The sequence below is a fragment of the Pithys albifrons genome, chromosome 5, assembly GCF_047495875.1.
Source record: "Pithys albifrons albifrons isolate INPA30051 chromosome 5, PitAlb_v1, whole genome shotgun sequence".
Classification (NCBI taxonomy): domain Eukaryota; kingdom Metazoa; phylum Chordata; class Aves; order Passeriformes; family Thamnophilidae; genus Pithys; species Pithys albifrons.
The window spans coordinates 25,583,713-25,601,743 of NC_092462.1; the positions used below are offsets into that span (position 1 = coordinate 25,583,713).

Below are 18,031 nucleotides of genomic sequence, written 5' to 3' on the forward strand. Positions count from 1 at the left end.
CTTATTAATTTAATACTCATGAGATTGACTAACTGGAGAATAAGAACAGAAAAGTTGAATAAGGAAGTACATGCATTTCCATGCATGGGTTTTTGTGCTGTTTGAGGCACAACAGGTGTGTTCTGTCCTTCTGTGCTGTGCAGGAAAATGGCTCAGTACATTTGTGTAAATGCCTGTTGAGAAGTTAGGACGGGAAACAAAATTGTCTGCCTGTTCCCTCTCATAATTAGGAAGATTGAAGTTGAAAGTGGATATAAGAGAATGATAACAGAAGTTACCAGGAGAAAAAACCACTTAAAACAAATCCCGTTAAATTAATTGAGACAATTACTTGAGCTCAGAAAGCCTTGAATTCTGAAGGCTTTCCACCAAGGGATCTTGCAACTTTATACCATAAATGAGCTTTAAGTACTAATATTACTTGTTTTTACCAAATAGAAAGAGAAAATTTGTGAAGGTCAAAGTTATTTTTTTAAGATAATGCTTGTGAGAACCACCCCTGTTAAAAATAAGGTACAGTGTAAATTAAGCTGCCTAAGCTAATGAGGCAAGTTTTATTATGTTCAAATCCATTTTGGAGAACAGAGCAGACCTTTTATCTTCACAGTGTTATTCTAGCTAAGGGATTGCTTTGGCAATCTTGAGGTTAAAAGGGCAAGTCCATAACTGAATTCTGTCAAACAAAAACTTCTGGTTTTGCTTTTGCAGTGTTTTTGAAAAACCCATTTTTCTGCTTTTAGCTGAACCTGAAATTTTATCCAGGATATTATCCAGGATATGTCCCTGCTTACTACTTGCTATTTATGCCAGCTCCTGCCGCTGCTGTCCATTAGTTTTGGACCTGCAATATCACAAGATTGGCTTGTGCCACAGTTAGAAGTGTGATTTCAATTTATAGATATAAGCTGAGCTAATTTTAAGCTGTTAGCTTGGTTTTTAGCAGCATAGCAGCCAAACAGGTTTTTGAAGAACTGGCTCACCCTAAATGCAGAGCTATCATAGCAAGGTTGCTGTTGGTGTCCACACTGAATTGCTTAAAGCCAGCTCAGATTTACCACGCTGAGCTGCAGTCACACCTCTCACAGCTGTGCAGTCATAGTCAGATGCAGATACTTTGCACGGACAGCTTCTAGTGGGCTGCTAGGGAAGGTCTGTCTCTTGGGACTCTGGACTTGCTTGGCTGCTTTTGTGACTCCATACTTGTCCACTTATCAGATGAAAGAATTCACATGGGACTTGGTTTCTTGCTGCTTCATAAAAGGGAAGGGCATCCGCTCATTTCTCTTTCGTTTTAGACCAACAACATTTTTATAAGTACTTGAACAGGTAGAATTAAAAGAATTCAAACAAACCAGTAAGATATGTTGATTAATGAGAGCAAACCCAAGCAGTAGCCTGTATTGTCCTGATAAAAGTCCTTGTTAATTGTGCTCCCTTCGCCACAGCTGTATTTCAGGTCTGGGGGATATAAAAGACAAATATGAATTAGGTTTCTTGAGTCTTTTTTTATTTGTTACTCAGGTAGCCTCAGTGGGGTTAAAGTTATGTTTGAGACTTCTGCTCCTTTTTAAAACTCCAACAATCCATTGTGATTGTGGGTGCAGGCATGTGAGATATATACATGTACACAGAGAACATACTTGTGTGGTGTTTAGGTATAGGATTTTCTAGGTATTAACAGTCACAATACCTGTCTACCTAGCAAGTTACAGGGACCTCAGAAACTGAATTTCTAGCTCAAACATCGTGGCAGTACTTGATTTTACACTTGAAATTCCTGCATCTTCATTGGCTACAGTTAGAACTGTAGGTGTTGCGAACGTTTGAATGTTAGTTTATATAATGGAAGTATGGAAATTAGAGGCAAGCTATGGAGCAGTTCACATACATACTGGGCACAGAAGGAATTGGGGTTTCCAGTATAGTCTGTCATAAAAGCTTCTTTCTAAAGATCTACCCATGTAAGCAATGATTCCTAAAAATGTATTTATCATTTTAGATTGTGTGTAGAAGGTTTCGCATCCATAATCCTTGTATACGTTTTTATCACTGGATTGCTTAATTTTCTGGGGCTCTTCTTTATGATAGTTTTCACAGAGTATAAAAAATGTTTGAAATTCAACCATGTTTTTATTTTTATAAAATGCACTGTTTTATACATACAATGTTGGCAAGTGAGGAGGTTGTACTCAATCTCTTAATTTCCATTAAGTAGTACACATTTTAATTTGTCACCATGCAGTGACCTAGAAATACATTTTTAAAATGTCATGACTCTGTTTTTTAAAACAGTCTGCAGTAACTGCACAGAATGAACTCTGCCCTACCTCTGCCTTCTATTGACAGTTTTTATGTTCTCATTGCCCTGACAGTATAGAATATAATGTCTTAAAAAGTGATATTTTTTCTCATTCTGTGTAGAGCGATATAGTGATAATGTTATGTGTTTGTTGAACTTGATGGTTTATTTGTAAAGTGAAATGTTATTTATGGTAAAATATACAAAAGTATACATTTTCAGGTAGCATTTTAAGCTATATAATAAATACAATTTATGATGATGATAAGAGTCGAACTGCTCTTACTGTAACCAAGAAGCTACACTGATTGGTGGATTTTATTTTAAACTACCCTTCAGTATTGGGAAACACAAATTTTTAATAGACAAATTTAATGAATTTTATATGAAACTGAAGTGTGTCCATACTCAAATACTGTGTGATGCTCCAAGTATGAAAAAAGTTCTTATTTCAGAGAACATTGTTTGGTTCAGCTAAACATTCTTTGTGAAAAGTCATTCAAGAGGGTTGTTTCAGTACCTTTTTTCTTACTGTAAAGATGAGCTGTCAGTATCTGTGTCAAACTCTGCTTTCTGAGCAAGCAAAAGGAGTATTAGTTAAATGTCAGCACTCAGCCTCACTGAGACAAAATTCATCTTGGCAAATACATAAGGGCTGACTAAACAAATGCATTATATCTGAAGCAACTGTATGTTGGACTTTATCAAGCACTTTTGAAAGAAATCAGTAATTTTTCCATTTGTGGTTATGTTACAGGTGTGATGGAAAACCAGACTTTGCTATGTAGGAATAGTTGCATTGAGAAATACTTACTTGCACACACAGTCATTTAAATAAAAAAGGATGGCTATTATGGAAAGTAAAAATTGACAGGAGAAAGAATACAATTTCTAAAACCAAGATGCTTAAGAATGGTAAATAAGGATTTATTTTGGCAACCTTACAGTGAATGGGTTTGAGCTCTGTGTCTGGGCATGAGTCACAGGGAGTGTAATTAGGGTAATGCTTACACTGATTTGATTGCTTTACATTAAATTTGCTAAGGACATGTTAACAGCAGCGACTAATAAGTTAATTCTAGAGTAAGCTCTACCAGGTATTTTTGAATTTAGTTTGAAGTGTATTAAGATGTATTGAGTGTTCCCCTCAGTTTTTACCTCAGCCATAAATTTCATTTGCAGTGCTTGGCAGTTACCTGTTTAAAATTATCAATGTTGAGAACTGCTGGTAACTACTTAGACATTTTCTCTGTCATTCCCAGGAAAGATGTCCAGAGACCGGGCCCTCAGGAAGCAGCAGCAACTGAATAATTTGGTAGCAATGGTGACGAAGCTTGCGAAGCCTGGAGATGTGATTGTGGATTTTTGCAGTGGAGGGGTAATGTATATTTCTGTTTATGTGGTGCCATTTCTTCCATCTTTGCAGTTCTAGGTGGTTGCTGCCACAAAGCAAAGCAGAAGGAAAGTGCTGAAATTTTACTTGCTTTCAAAGGTTCTGTCGCTGGTTGGGGGATGCTTATCATGGAATGAGGGAACAACCAGGAACACCAAAAACTGATTCAGATTATGTTGTTTGCTTTTGTTTTCACAGGGCCATGTTGGAATTGTTCTTGCTCACATGATGCCATCATGTCAGGTAAATTCTCAATGAAAAGTAGGGACAGTACGAGTTTTGGTCTCCGATAATCATCTTGGAAAGGTGTGTGTGTGTAGGACACGTGAAGTCACAGTTGTTAAAGCAGAGGACTTAAGTTCGAAACACACAAATTTTTAGCATAACCTCCAAATGTGTGTGGTGCTTTCCTGAGAAGACAAAAGTTATAGTAAAATATAAAATATTTGAGAGCTGATTAATACTGGCAAGTATTAAATGCCTTTGATTGTTACTGGGTTTACAGCTAATCATTTTGTAGATCTCAAACTCTGCCACAAGTAATTCAGAGCTTTTCTCAACTAAGCTAAAAAGTTTTCTGCTTGGTAATGTTGGTTGTACTTTGATTCCTCAGTATTATTTTGCCTTATTTTCTCATATGTATGAAATCTAGGTGGTACTCATAGAAAATAAGGAGTTGTCTCTGATCCGAGCTAAAGACAGAAGTGATGAACTAGGTTTAAACAACATTTGGTTCATTCAAGCCAATTTGGACTATTTTAATGGGACTTTTAACATTGGGGTAAGTGATTATAACTTTTCCACTTCAAAACTTCTGCATCTGGTTGATTATTATTAGAATAACTAAAATACCTGAGATAAGAAAATTCTGTATGTCCTTACAAACCCTAAAACTAAATGAGCATAAATAGTATTTTGTAACTCTTAAGTATTCCTATCTTCTAGTTTTTTATTCTGTTAGTAGAATATGAATTTCTGTGACAAGGCTCAAACTTTCCATGCAAGACTGACTGTTCTTTAAATCATTCATCTAAGGGCCTGTTTTGGCTATAACTGAGGACAATAAATGCTGAAGGTTTATGGTACTTGAACAGTGCTGTTCAACTATTTGGTTGGTTTATTTAATAAAGGTAAAGAAATACAGTGCAAGAGAAGGAAGAGAGAAGCATAACTGGTTTTAGCCCAGTCCTTCCAAGTGTAAATTTCCAATTCTCTAGGTTTATTTTTAGTGCTGCATTGTCATATAAATCTCAGTGGATGAACTAGAGATCTATTTAAAATATCAGGATCTCATGAATAATTTACTGAATTGTGTGTGAAATGTTTAATAGTTTTGAAATGAGTCTCCACTTTTGTGATCACTGCAATTCCTGTCTTAATTTTGGGAGTCTATTTTAAAGGTTAATACTATGTTAAATATCTCTGTAGCATTTTTATTTGATAAAAAAGTGTCATACTCTCAAGTTTCATGACAAGGAAAATATTGAAACATACATCAGAAGAATTCACTGGGAAATTCTTCATTTCCAGGCCTGTGGCTTCAGTTTTTTTGACTTGATTCTGTAGTCTGTTCAACTGACAAACCTGAAGCTTTCCTTTTTTGGAGACATGTATCAAAGTCAGCTTCTAATTGCTCTACCTTGAAAAACAACTTTGAACCCTGAAATCTGAGCTGTGCAGTTTTAAACCTTTTCCCTAAATTCACAGTGAGCAAAAAGCTAAGAAAACTGTAGTTTTATAGATGTCCTTAGTTTAGGGAAAACACAGAGCAATGTGTATGCACCAGGCCCACTCTGAGGCACAGAGTGCATGGGAGGAGGCAGAGTAAGTAAAGTCTCAATTTCTGCTGGCCCATTTGGCATCACAGAGGTGAGAGAGCTGCTTCCCTTTCTATGCACTGTATTGAGTACTGCAGTAACTTGCCTTTCTGCAGAAGAACATGAAGAATTTGGGTGCAACCTGTGTGTTGCCCAAACACATGTCAGTGCTCGCAGGTAGTTGTGATGAAATGTTATTCCAGTTTTAGTTTAGGAGCCCATCTCTAAAAAAAGGAAAAGAGTAAGGAGAAGAAAAAGAAAAGGGCAAGTTGTGTTTGATGCTCCCCCACACCTCCACTGTTTGTTTTCTAAAGCTTTTACTGAACGCCTTAAAATCTAATGATTCAAAATTATGTTCAATTTTCTCCTTTAAATGTGACCCGGTATATCTGTTATTTCTCTTACTGCAAAATTGAAATCCAGTTTTGAAACAGTTCTTTGTGTTTCTAAGTTGTTTTTGCGTGATAAAACTTTTTGACTAATCACCACAAGTAGTTTTGCTGTTACTGTTTTTCTGGAATTTTGCATTGTGGTATCAGATAAATTAAAAACAGCACACCTGCCTTCTGAGTGCGTTTGGTGAGTGACACTTCTTCAGTGTTAATACCTCTGTTGTTTATGGAGTAGAACATAAATTTTTCTCTATGTAGATATGAAGGAGAGAAATAAAAACCTGAGGAATTAGGGACCAGACTTTGGCATGACAGCTTTCATTGGAAAAGCTTCCTTGTGTATTTAAGAAACTCTGTCAACCAAAACTATGCTGGAACAGGATTGTATTTAGAATGTTGCTGTAAGGAATGTTCTTGTTTCCGTGGTTGTTGTTTTCCCTGCTGTAGGTGGCTCTGCATGCCTGTGGTGTGGCCACGGACATGGTGCTGGAGCACTGCATCAGGGCACGGGCAGCCTTTGTCATCTCCCCCTGCTGCTACGGCTTCATTCAGAACACTGTCAAGTTTAAATATCCACGAAGGTAAACTCAAGCTAGCAAGATAAGACGTTAAATATCAGCTTAAGATAAGGAATAAAATACTTGAAATATCAGCCTGAGTGAAGGAATAAAATACTGAGTATAGAATTAATCAGTTGGGGATCATTGTAAGTTTCTGGGCTAAGCTGGTTCACAGTTACAGTGAAACTGTTTAGTCCTCTTTGCCAGCCCATCCTGAAAGGGAGACAGATAGGGAATTCCTGGATTTTTTTTTTTGTTCTTGGATTTATCCATTCATAGTTCAGGAGAGTTTGTGCAGTCAACATAGTAGATACAGTATGTAATATGCAGACCTTTTACCTTTAAATCAGAAAGTTAATAGAGAGCTCACCAAAATTGCTGTAAGAAGGGGAATTGACATATTAATGTTGCAGAAAGATGTAAGCAATCAGCTTAAAGAAGTGGGTCTGCTTTATACCACAGTTTACTGCTTGTGAAAGTCCTCTGATTTATTCCCAAGTAGACAAGTTCTTCTGTATTTCAGTCAGTATTTTTCCTTCTTTTTCAATGGACTGTACATATTTTGTCTTCAAATCTGCCATGTGGGAGATACATATATGTCTTATGCTTAAGAATTTTAATGTCTTTGATATAAATAAAATGTAAAAGATAAGTATAAGGTGGCAGAAGATAAGAGGCTAACAGCCTTCTGAGTCAGAACTAGATGGAGAGAGAGGGTTGTGTTTTGGTTAGCTTTTGTTTTAATAGACCTGAGCTTTGCATTTATGATGTCCAGGATTAATCAGATTTAATTCTACAAGGAATTGACTTAAGTATATGTTTGCTAAACTAAAAAACCGAAACATGCCATCTTAAAAGGAATCAACAAATCTAAAAAAATCTTATGCATCCATGTTAAATATTTTTCATATTTTTCTCTAATACCCATGTGTGTGCTGGTACAGAAGTGTGTGGAAAGTAAATATTTACAATTTGTCAGTGTGGTAAACTTTGGATTTAACAGTGTTTTCTTTGTCCAATTGATTCTTCCACCTCTGTGTGTCTGTCCATTTTTGATTTCTCTTGTGACACAATAAAATAAGTCTTCTTAAGGAAGAGGCAATAAAATCTTGAGACTTTTAAAGTTAGCAGGCATGTAGCTTTTCTCCATTGACTTGGTGTAAGATTGACTATATAATGTTTAACTTCTGACCAGTTACATTTTTAGGCCACTAAAACTGGAAACGCTCCCTGTGTTAGAAAACTTTTGTTGCTGTAGATGCTGTAAGAATGTAAATTAGGGGTTTGGGTTTGCTAAAATTTTGAATCTAACATCTTAAGCCTCTGTAGAAAATTATCAACCCTAGCTCGAGCTACATTTTAGGATTTGCTTTTTCTTTTTTTCCTTATATGATCATCAAATACGATAACCTGCTCATATCCCCTCAGTGCCTGTGTTCTGTAGTCAATTCCTTTTTAGAGGCCCCTTATTTTTGTGATAAAAGCAAAATACATGCATGTCTAGAGTATTATTAAGTATATATAAAGTATTTATATGGCAATGAGGAAAGAAAAGTATGTCTGTGTTAGTATTTATAGTGATTTAGAGAGAAAAATATTTTTTATGAATAATACAATAGGAGAAAAAAGACACCATGAAGTACACTTCTCTGGTGAACTGGAATTGTAATGAGGTTTGGGGCCTTTCTGTAGGACACAGATACTGTTACTTTGTTTAAAGTGTGTTCAAGTATGTAATGATTGCTCCTATTTTCCACCTCTGCTGGTTTTAGATTTTAATTGATCTATTTATTTTTTTTTCAGTCATCAGTTCAAAGAAATTTTATCCTACAAGGTATGTAAAATGGCAGGGGTAGAGGTTTATATACCGTTTCCTGCATTTCACTAACATCTTGTCAAATGAAATATAGGTGGTTATCTTTTCACTGCAAGGAGAGACATGTGTTATGTACAATGGCCTTTAGTAGTATTGTGGATGTCACTGTGTTTTCTCTCCACCATCCTTTTTTTAAGGCTTTTTTTTGTCAATAAAAATAAGTAGTTTCTCCACAAAAAAACTGCTTTGTTTTATCATAATGTATAAGTGAGTCGTTCCTAAGGTACTTCAGCATGTATCCATTAACAATTACAAGATGCCAATTTTTTTAGGTCTTAAATGCAGCTGTTATTGTCTAAAAATCATTAGATTTTCCCCTCTAAATTATGTCCAAGAGATTTGACATAGTAAGTAGGAAAAGCTTATACTGATCAGCAAGAATTTCATGTGGTATTGTCTTAAAAATATTGTTCAAAATAATTTTAAAAGTATTCAAGTATTTTTGACCCTGAGGAGCAAGGGTCTGTGGAGATAGTCTGAGAGAAAAGTGGGAGAAGAATCAGTGGAGCACACAGATCTCACAGAGTGAAGATAACAGGAGACTGAAAAAGGAAAAGAGCAGAGAGGTGGACAGCGGAAAACTGGTCCTGATCTGCTAAGCTTTGTCATGTGCATTTAAACTAGTTAGTAATGAGCAACCAGAAATCTGAAGGCTGGATGCACTTAATGTGGCACGGAAAGAAAATGTTTCCTTTTGAGAGAAGCAAGGTTATAGAGAAACTTTACTAAATTTACATGTCAAACCCTAGACAGGGGTCTTAGTGTTTGCAATATAGAAATGAATTTTGGAGATGTGGAATAATTCTTATAACAGAAATGTGGAAGCAAAGGAAGATATGTCTAATATCCAAGTGCTTTTTGGGACAGTGAGTAGTGCAAAGATGCTGTATGTGGCAGGAAAATAGAGATTATCCTTTGTAATCTTGAAGTAAGACAGACTTTTAAAAATTAAGAAAATTTCCAGTCATCTTATAAGGGAAATTCAGTTATCTGGTAATACACTAATCTTACCTTCATGACAGTCTGGTTTGTGCACACTTTGCTAATTTACATGGAAATAAACGCCCATAGATTGAGATGACAAAAGCCTCACAGTGGATTTGGACCTGTCATTATTTTTCCCCTCAATTAACAATGCTTTCAATGCATTTATATGTTTCTAACACATAATCACAAAGAACTCAGGTTTCAGTTCAGAAAAACATTATTTACTAACATTATTAAAAGTAAACCTGTTGACAGCACAGAGGGAGATGGTGATAACTATGAAGTTGGGGATATCTAGATTGGGGTAGTGTGTATAACCTCATTACAACTCAGTGAAGTTTTTTCTTAATCTGTCAATCCATGAAGATTTAAATCACAGTTCGTCAACACTGTAGAAGTTCCAGCACATTGTTATTTGTGTTGCAGAAGGGCACAGGAGTCAAACACAAGGCTAAATAATATTACTATTCTTAATAACTTAAGAGTCTATACAAATGGTCTAGGCTGGTTGGTGCCTCAAATAATCCTAGTTATAAATAACTTCTGCTATGCAGCTAGCTGTGTGCATTTTTATATTTCATATTAATAAATTGTTACAGGTTATTGGCTGGCAGCCAAAGTTGCCATGTGTTAGCCAGACATTGTCTGTGTCACCCCTTTCAGTTCCCATTTTAAATTAATTTCTCTTATCTTTTATTTTAGTGAGATCTAAAAAGACATCCAGAAGTCTGGCACTTCCAAAACATTTTGATGAGAGCATTATGCTGTAATTCATTAGTTTATCATTGCAAAGAATAAGGTAGCTGTAGATTTCTACCATGATACATTTTGAGACACTTTCTCAAGACAAAAGGAGAATGGGAAAGTAGAACAGTATAACTTTGTAAATACAGCTTTGGAGTTTTTATAGGAGTTGAAGGTATGGGTGTTCTAGTAAGCAAGTTAACTGTTTATGCACACACAAAGTTTGGGCAGTTTATAATCTTCATTATGTTAGAAATGCTTTTCTTATTTCTGCCAACAGGGAACGTGAAAATTTAATGTGTGTCATGGGTAAACAATGTAGTCATAACAGGTTCTAGTTTATCTCTTTGGATCACCTCTCTAAGAAGCCAAGGAACTGGAGTCAGTCCAGATTTTCAGGTTAAGTGACAAGTTTACCAATAGCTCTGGTATGGTCCAAATTGCTGGAAACTTGATGTTGCAAAGACCCAAATTGTATTGGATGCCTGAAGGCTGGTGAAGAGTTGTGTGCTAGCACAGATCTCCTCCCTCTCCTCTAAATCCCTCTCTTTCTCCCCAAGCTGTGTATCACTGCTGCTTCTCTCCTAGCAGTAGCCACATTGCCCATGGTTCTTCTCCTTCATTCTCAAGTAGTCATGTCTGGGTTTAACGTTTTCAACTCTCTTATACTACCAAAGCAGCCACATTTGAATGGAACTGTCTGGGTGTAGCGTGTTTAAGTCCTAGATGTGTTATCACATGTTCTCATTTTGCTTCCATGTTTTTTAAGAAGCTGTGAACTGGAAACCTTCATGTCAGTGAGCTCCACTAGGGAACAGATATCCTTGCCTCAAGATACTGTAAATTTATTTAAATGAGTAACATTTGAGTATCAAGTGGTGATAATACTTTATTTTATGATATGTGAAAAAATTTTTTGTGGTCAGGTGTCTATTAAATTTATGAATTGGGTGGAGTGTACTTTGGGGAGAGTTACCATCTTCCTTTAATATGAAGCCTTTTAGTTGAATGAAGACTCTTGGGTGTTTATGTCCCTCTAATGAAAACTGGAGTAAGTATCCTAGCTTCAGAATGCTGAAAGAACCTGAAGTATCCTTAGGTGAAGTTGTTCTCTCCACCTGGTATAAGAACGAAATCTTTAAAATCATAATTTTATATCAGGCAGGAATTAAAAAAAAATTAAAATGTTGTACAATTCTAAGATGCTTCTGATTTACACAGTCCTGTACTTAATATTGTAACTGTCCCAAAGAGCACAACTGTCATCAAAGCACTGATTCATTGCTACACCTGCAAGGCTTTGTCTGTCACCATCTGGCTGACTTGCCTTCCTTAGCCTGGCTGGTCTTTGAGAAACCATTATGCTGGCATAGGCAGTGGGATTTGAAGGCAGATGAGGATGTGGGTTCTGCCTGCTGCACCCTCCACTGCACCATCCCCCTGGGTGACAGGACAGGAAGAATTCAACAGCACCTGTTGTAGAAGCCTTTGCAAATCTTTTAGTGGAATGGGGATTGTTTGAAATTGCATTATGCTAATTTTAATGGAGGAAACTTTCCTATTCACAGCCAGGGTTTGTTTGCCTTCAAGATCTTTTTGGTTGATCCTGAATGGATTTTGCAGGGCAGAGGAAGTTTGATCATGAAGCTGCTCTGGGTTTCAAAATCACTGCTTAGAGAAATGTGCAGTAGTTCAAACTACCTGTTTAAGAATTTATCTTGGCTACTTATTGATGCAGACATGCTCCCCTACGTATGGCCAAACTTCGTGAACGAAGATTTGGGAAGGGCTCTCCCCACGTGGGTGTGCCCTTCCAGCCTGCGCAGTGGATGTTTTAGGTGAGGCACAGTGTGCGCAGAACTGGCCCCACCGTTTAAGTCCTGAGGTCCATTTGCCACGGCCGAGTGAGCTTGGACAGTGACAATGAAGTCCTTGGGACTGTCACAGCACCCGGTACTGACCAGGGCTGACCCTGCTGAGCACCCGAGATCTGATGGGATGGGATGGCAGGAAGGCATTGAACTGCCCGGTACGGTCTCCACTGAGACTTGAACTCATGACCTTGTGATCCAGAGTCCGGAGTGCTCACCATTACACCACAGGACCACTCCCCTGTGATGACTGTGCTAAAAGACGACACTGTTGCTCATCAGTTATTGAAGGCAAAATTAGTCTGCAGGATGTCTTTGAAGAATGTTCTCTTGTATACACTGCATCCAATTCAACTGCTGAAGTAAATTAGAAAGTTTAGCAAGAAATTTATACCCATGAGGAGAAATAAGGCAGTGATTAAAAACTCTTGATTTACACACATATTTGTAATATAAAAATTGCACTTTGCACACAGATAAATTTTCTAGAAATAAAGTTTTCTATGTGATAACATTTTTAATACTTTGAAACATTAAATTAGATTTTTCTTGCCTTTTTTTTTTTTAGGAACACATGATCCTTTGCAGATTTGCAGATCAGACAGCTGTTCAGCTTCCACCTGAGCGCAGGCTAATTGGTATGAATTTCTGCAGCTGTTGTGTAAACCATCTCAGTGATGATATCACCTTGATATATAAAGGAAGAAGTAGACATTTATGAATGGAGGCATTAAGTCACTGTCTTCACATAAAATTTGAAAAATTCAAGTTTTGTCACATTTCACTCTTGCTCTTCTGTTCTGTGGTATAGAAACTCTTTCCTTCTTTCAAAATCACCAATATGAGATAGAGAGTTTGAATTTTACTGATTTCTATTTGTTGACCTTTTTGTTTCCCCACCATTCTCTGAAAACCATGAGATCTTTGTAAGGTTCACTAAAGTCCTGCTATTGCCAGTTTATCTTACCTTAAAAGCACAGGTGATTTGTAGTAGTAATTTTCAGTGTGCCGTCTTTGTCCTGCTTATAGTCACTGGGAATAACTCTTAGAATGGCAAACAAATAATGCCAGCTGCAAACAGTAAGGCTAAACTTCAGAGATTGGGCTGGCTTTGGTCAGCAGGACAGCAAAATACAGAACACTTCAAATATGTGGAATAAGCTTTGTCTTACAAAGGAGTATAATGTGGTCCTTTTTCTGATGAAAGCTCTAAAGGAGCTTCCAGGTCTGAAAAGACAGATAGGGCTCGGAACTCTAAGAACATAAATCTGCATTCTTGGCTCAGAAGAAATACTTACAAAGTATATTAAAGCATAGCAAATAATCATAATATTTTTAAAAAGCTTAATTTGAAGCATTTGAAGTATTTCTTATACTTGCTGTGCAAAAAGAAAATTTTACAGATTCTGTATAAGAGCTGGCAAGAAATTTTTCAGTTTCTTCTTTTATCATCACAGTTTTTTCAAATAAAAAATTTAGATAGGGCAGTATTCAGTTACCAATATAGCACCCCACATTGTGGACTAAAAATTTAAATAGAACCCCCCTCCTTTTTTTTTTTAAATTTTCAAGATTTTAACTTTCATCAGTTCTCAGTGTCTGAAACTTTGGGATTTTCTTTCCACAAATTTTCTTGTGTTTTGCTCTGATAAAAAACCCAAATATAAATCTTATTCTCTCTCTTTCCCTATGTCATCACTTTTTCTGTTTTCAAGAATGTTACTTGTTCTTTAAGTTCCATGTAATACTAGTCTGTTTCATTGAAGATGGTTCCCATTTCCATGTTCTGCTTCAGCTTTGAGACTGGTTTTGTGGCAGTCTTGTTTAGCAGTTAAGTTTTGCTTGCAAACAGTTGAATGGGATCATGGTGAGAATGTTTTTTGGTTTTTTTTTTTTATTTCATTTTTGTTTAATGCCTGATCAGGTATTGAGAAAACATTATATTTCATTTAGTGAGAGTATTTCTGAACAAGTGAAGACTTTTTCTTCTCTATTGTAAATGGTGACATAATTACTTATTCTGCTACTTTTGAATATTTTAGGATTGTATTGTAAATTACATTTTAGCAATTACTACTAAATTTATGCAGCTTCAGAGAAGTAGCAAGTCATTTATTTTCATTACCTGTAAGCTAAAATACAGCATTCTGTCTGTGACTGTCATGTCTGAAACTACACATTTGTTGGAGTTACCACCAATTTCTGTAGTACTTGTGAAGGTAAAAGGATGCAGTTGAACCCAGTTCTGCTACACGCAGCAGTTGCCCTTTAAATGAACAAAGTTCTGTGTGCTTTTCACTGGGTATGTGACTCTTTCACACTATATGGGACTTGAGTGCACGTTGAATGGGTGAATGGTTTTGTGAACATTGCTACAGCCCACCTGATTGCACAGAACTGCTCCATGCATTTCACACAGTTACTGAGAGCACCTGGGGAACCAGGCCCCAGCTGTGACAATACCAGCTGCCCTCAGTGTGTGCACATGGAATGGTAAGCATATTGCTCTCAATGGCAGGAGTGTGTACATGTCATTTTGTTCAACCAGCCACAGAAGGTGATTTTCTGTGAAACCACAGATGCAGGAAGAGGAGTGCCATAAAAAGTAATTTGCAGAGTTCTTTCCTGGTTATTTAAACTGCTAATTTCTCTCTGCACCATATAAATCCATACAGGACTGAGCTGGAAACTTTTTTTTTAGGCCCTCCCCTATTATTATGTCTCTAAATTCTATTCTACCCAATTACTACCCCTCTCAAATTCCAAGCCACCAACAGAATGGAGTCCAAATGTCATAACACTGGTGAATTCAAAGTAGTGAAATTATTTTGTAACTAAGGAATTCAGCTGAGAAGGAGAAGATAGTTCTGGCCTTTGGCTCACTGTGGAAAGACAGAATAGATTGCACTGAGTACTGTATTAAAGTGTGATGTGCACCAGCTGTTCTGAAATACAAGGACACTGAGAAGTGTTTGTGCCACCTATCAAAACTTATACAGGCACCTAACCAGAGTGTATAACAGAGCTTATAATGGTATAGGCACAAAAGCTCTGGATATATTCAGAGGGAAGAGAGGTAAGCAGTTCCAGAGGGTACTTTAGAATGCCAGACTCATGTTCTGATGGTAAACATGATGTACTGCTGTCTCTTCCCTTCATCTCGGACCCCAAATATATTTAATTGTACAATTCTGTCAGGAGCAGGAAGAGGTAGGATCACTGGCTTTGAGACCAAAGCAGGATTGTGCCCTGCTCAGGACTTCAGACTGTCATGAAACATGTCAGGGAAATGTTAAATCTTTCTTTCAATAGAGTTTCAAACTGCTGAAATACAATCTGACAAGTCAATTCTGTATTTCAGAACATAATAATCAATTATAATGAGTAAATAAGTAAAGACAAATGGTCCCATCATTGTGGCATGGCTGTATCATAATACAAATGTCTAAGCAGAACCCCCCCGCCTTGATTAATCCTCGCTGTTTTTTCTGCAGATAAATCTGAGATAATTTGCATTACCACTTTAGTGCTTTGATTTATAAGCAGTTGCATTAATATGTCTCAAATCAATTAGACTGGATAATTTTTTGATATTTTAGTCTTTTGTTGAAGTTCAATAACCAGAGATATTCAGATTTTAGATGAAAGTACAGGAGGAAAGCAGTTATGGTTATAAAGGGAGTGGAAGTCTTGCAATTCAGAGAGGTAAGGGGTGAACCCGCCATTTTCTTCTTCCCGTGGCTTTTACATTAAAGTATGGATTATTCTGTAAATTTTGAGAATATTTAAAAACAGTTGTGCCTTTCTCCATATATAAAGAGTTAATAATCTTCTTAAAGTCTTTGCTAAATGAAGGTTACAAGACACAGATGGGATTTGGAACTATTAATGAATGTCTATTTGAAGTAAAAGAGAGGAAAATGGTTTTTAAAGTAGGTGTGGAACTTATTTTTAGATAGCATACTGATGTGTTTTCCTAACATTGAATGTTGAAGTGCATGTTTCTGATAATGTTTCTGTATTTTGAGTTTCTGTGTTCTTCCTTGCTCTCCTTTTAGGAAAACAGTGTATGGGGCTTGTGGATCTGGATCGAGCATGGGCTGCAGAAGAACAGAACTACTCTGTCCAAGTTATATCTATGGAGCCAGAGAGTTGTTCTCCAAAGAACAATATGTTTGTGGGCACCCCTGCTTAGGGTGTGAAGCTTGCATTTGATTGGAAATTGAACATAAATCTTCAGTGCATGATGACATCCAGCAGATAGAAGCAGATCTGGGAACCAGACATCATGCATCTTGAACACATTGCACTCGGAAAAGGAAGCAGCCCAAAAAATCTTAAAAAGCAAACTGCATGCCGAGCATCACAAATCAACTTGCAATTTGTCATTAAGCAACTTTTGGTTCTCTTCTGAGTGGTTTCTGGATCTAATGACTGTGCATAGAATTACATCCATCTGTAAAGGTTTAGAAGAAAGTTGGTCTCCGTGAAGAGAAGGTGATTTCCTTTGTGTCTTGGCTGCTTGAAAATTGCATCCGTGGTCAGAACTGCATTTGTGTTCATAAGCAGAGCAGTTATCAGCCAGCAATGCTGATCACTAGAGGAACAGAAAAGATCAGATTTATAGTGTTAGTGAAGAGGATGTGGACCAGGTGGCTTGACTTTGCTAAAGAATTCCATACTGCTGTAGGAAGATTATTTTTAATAAAAGTTCATCAGATTACTTGAAGCCTCATTCTGTTTATTAAAAATGTATTCAAAATTTCCAATCATTTTTTAAGATTTAAATATTAAGTATTACACAAGGATTCTGTAACCAGATATTTGAAACTGTGTTTAAAGAAACCAAGCCCCTAGTTCTCTATTGACCAGACAGTGGGAGCTAGCAATGATGTCAGCAAATGGATACTTCATTGTCAACCTTTGCTAATTGAAGTGTACTGCTTCCCATTTGTAAGAAGCTTTGCTATCAGAAGAAATTTTTAAGAACAGTTAATGTGTCTGTATATGCCATCTTCATTGATTCAGTTCAAAGTTGAAGTTGTGGAACCATTTGAAAAGATCAGTCACAGTCATGTTACTCTAAATGAAAATTTCTGTGCACAGTTTTCTACCCTAACTTAAAATCAGCTGTTGATACTATCACAGTGGAAAATAGCTCCTAATGAGAATTTCATTGCATGTTTAGGGGGGTTTTACACACTTATGAATTCTGCCATGTTTTCATTGAAATAATCCTAAACTGTGAGCATAGCTTCAATGCATGTGGCAAGCTGCATTACAAACAAGAGGTGTTGGAGGGAAAAATGATCCTGATATATTTTATTTTTCATAGATACTTAGATATCTAAAAGACCTAAGTACTTGGGATTTTTTTAATATGAAGGAAGCAGTCCATTTATTTAGAAGTGCAAAAGTAAGCAAGTAGGAGTGAATTCCTCCCTTCAGCCTGAGTTCTTTTGATGGAGTACTTTTTCTGCAACTGTTTGTAGTTACAAGAGTAACTGGAGGTCGGAAGAGTATATGGCAGACAAAATACATGGCAATACCAGTAATCTCCAGGGTTTTCTCTCATACTTGCCCAACCAGAAGTCAGTTTTTAAGATAGCAGTGTGTCAATCTGACCATTAGTCATGTTAAATTACTTTTCTGGAGTGAGCAAATGTCTTTTCATGACCTTTTGTGCTGAAGGGAATAGCTCATGAAGGCGATCCACCTGTTGGAAATTTTGATGCTGTTTACAGCAAGGATTTTCACACTGCTCTGCTCCAGACAGTGGGTAGCAATGTGAATGTTTTAATTATGGTGATGTTGAATATTTGGCATGGTCTGATATTATGCAAGAATAAATAGCTTTCAGTAGAGCACAAATCTGTGCTGTTACATGCTTCACTGTTTCTACAGTATCTGGATCAACAGTCTATAATATTCAATAGTTTATAATTTTTGCATCTGCCTGAAAAGAAGGGATAATTTGGGATGTGCATTGGGAGGCATGCGTGTTACTGAAAAAAGGATAAAAATGGCTTTTTTAACAGGCAAAACCAGTATTTCTTGGAAGCAGAAGTGGAGAAGGAGCCTTATTTGAATGA

General features: G+C 36.7%; 1 protein-coding gene across 1 annotated transcript in view; it reads left to right on the forward strand.

Annotated features, from left to right (window-relative positions):
- Window positions 1–16,662, forward strand: part of GSTCD (glutathione S-transferase C-terminal domain containing) — a 65,001-nt gene extending 48,339 nt beyond the window's left edge. Inside the window, exons 6-12 of the mRNA XM_071555955.1 lie at window positions 3,562–3,677; window positions 3,891–3,935; window positions 4,345–4,473; window positions 6,349–6,482; window positions 8,265–8,295; window positions 12,508–12,577; window positions 15,998–16,662. Coding sequence (XP_071412056.1) covers window positions 3,562–3,677; window positions 3,891–3,935; window positions 4,345–4,473; window positions 6,349–6,482; window positions 8,265–8,295; window positions 12,508–12,577; window positions 15,998–16,134 — 662 coding nt within the window. The 3' untranslated portion in view covers window positions 16,135–16,662. The remainder of the gene's footprint in view (window positions 1–3,561; window positions 3,678–3,890; window positions 3,936–4,344; window positions 4,474–6,348; window positions 6,483–8,264; window positions 8,296–12,507; window positions 12,578–15,997) is intronic.
- The last annotated feature ends 1,369 nt before the right edge of the window (window positions 16,663–18,031 follow it).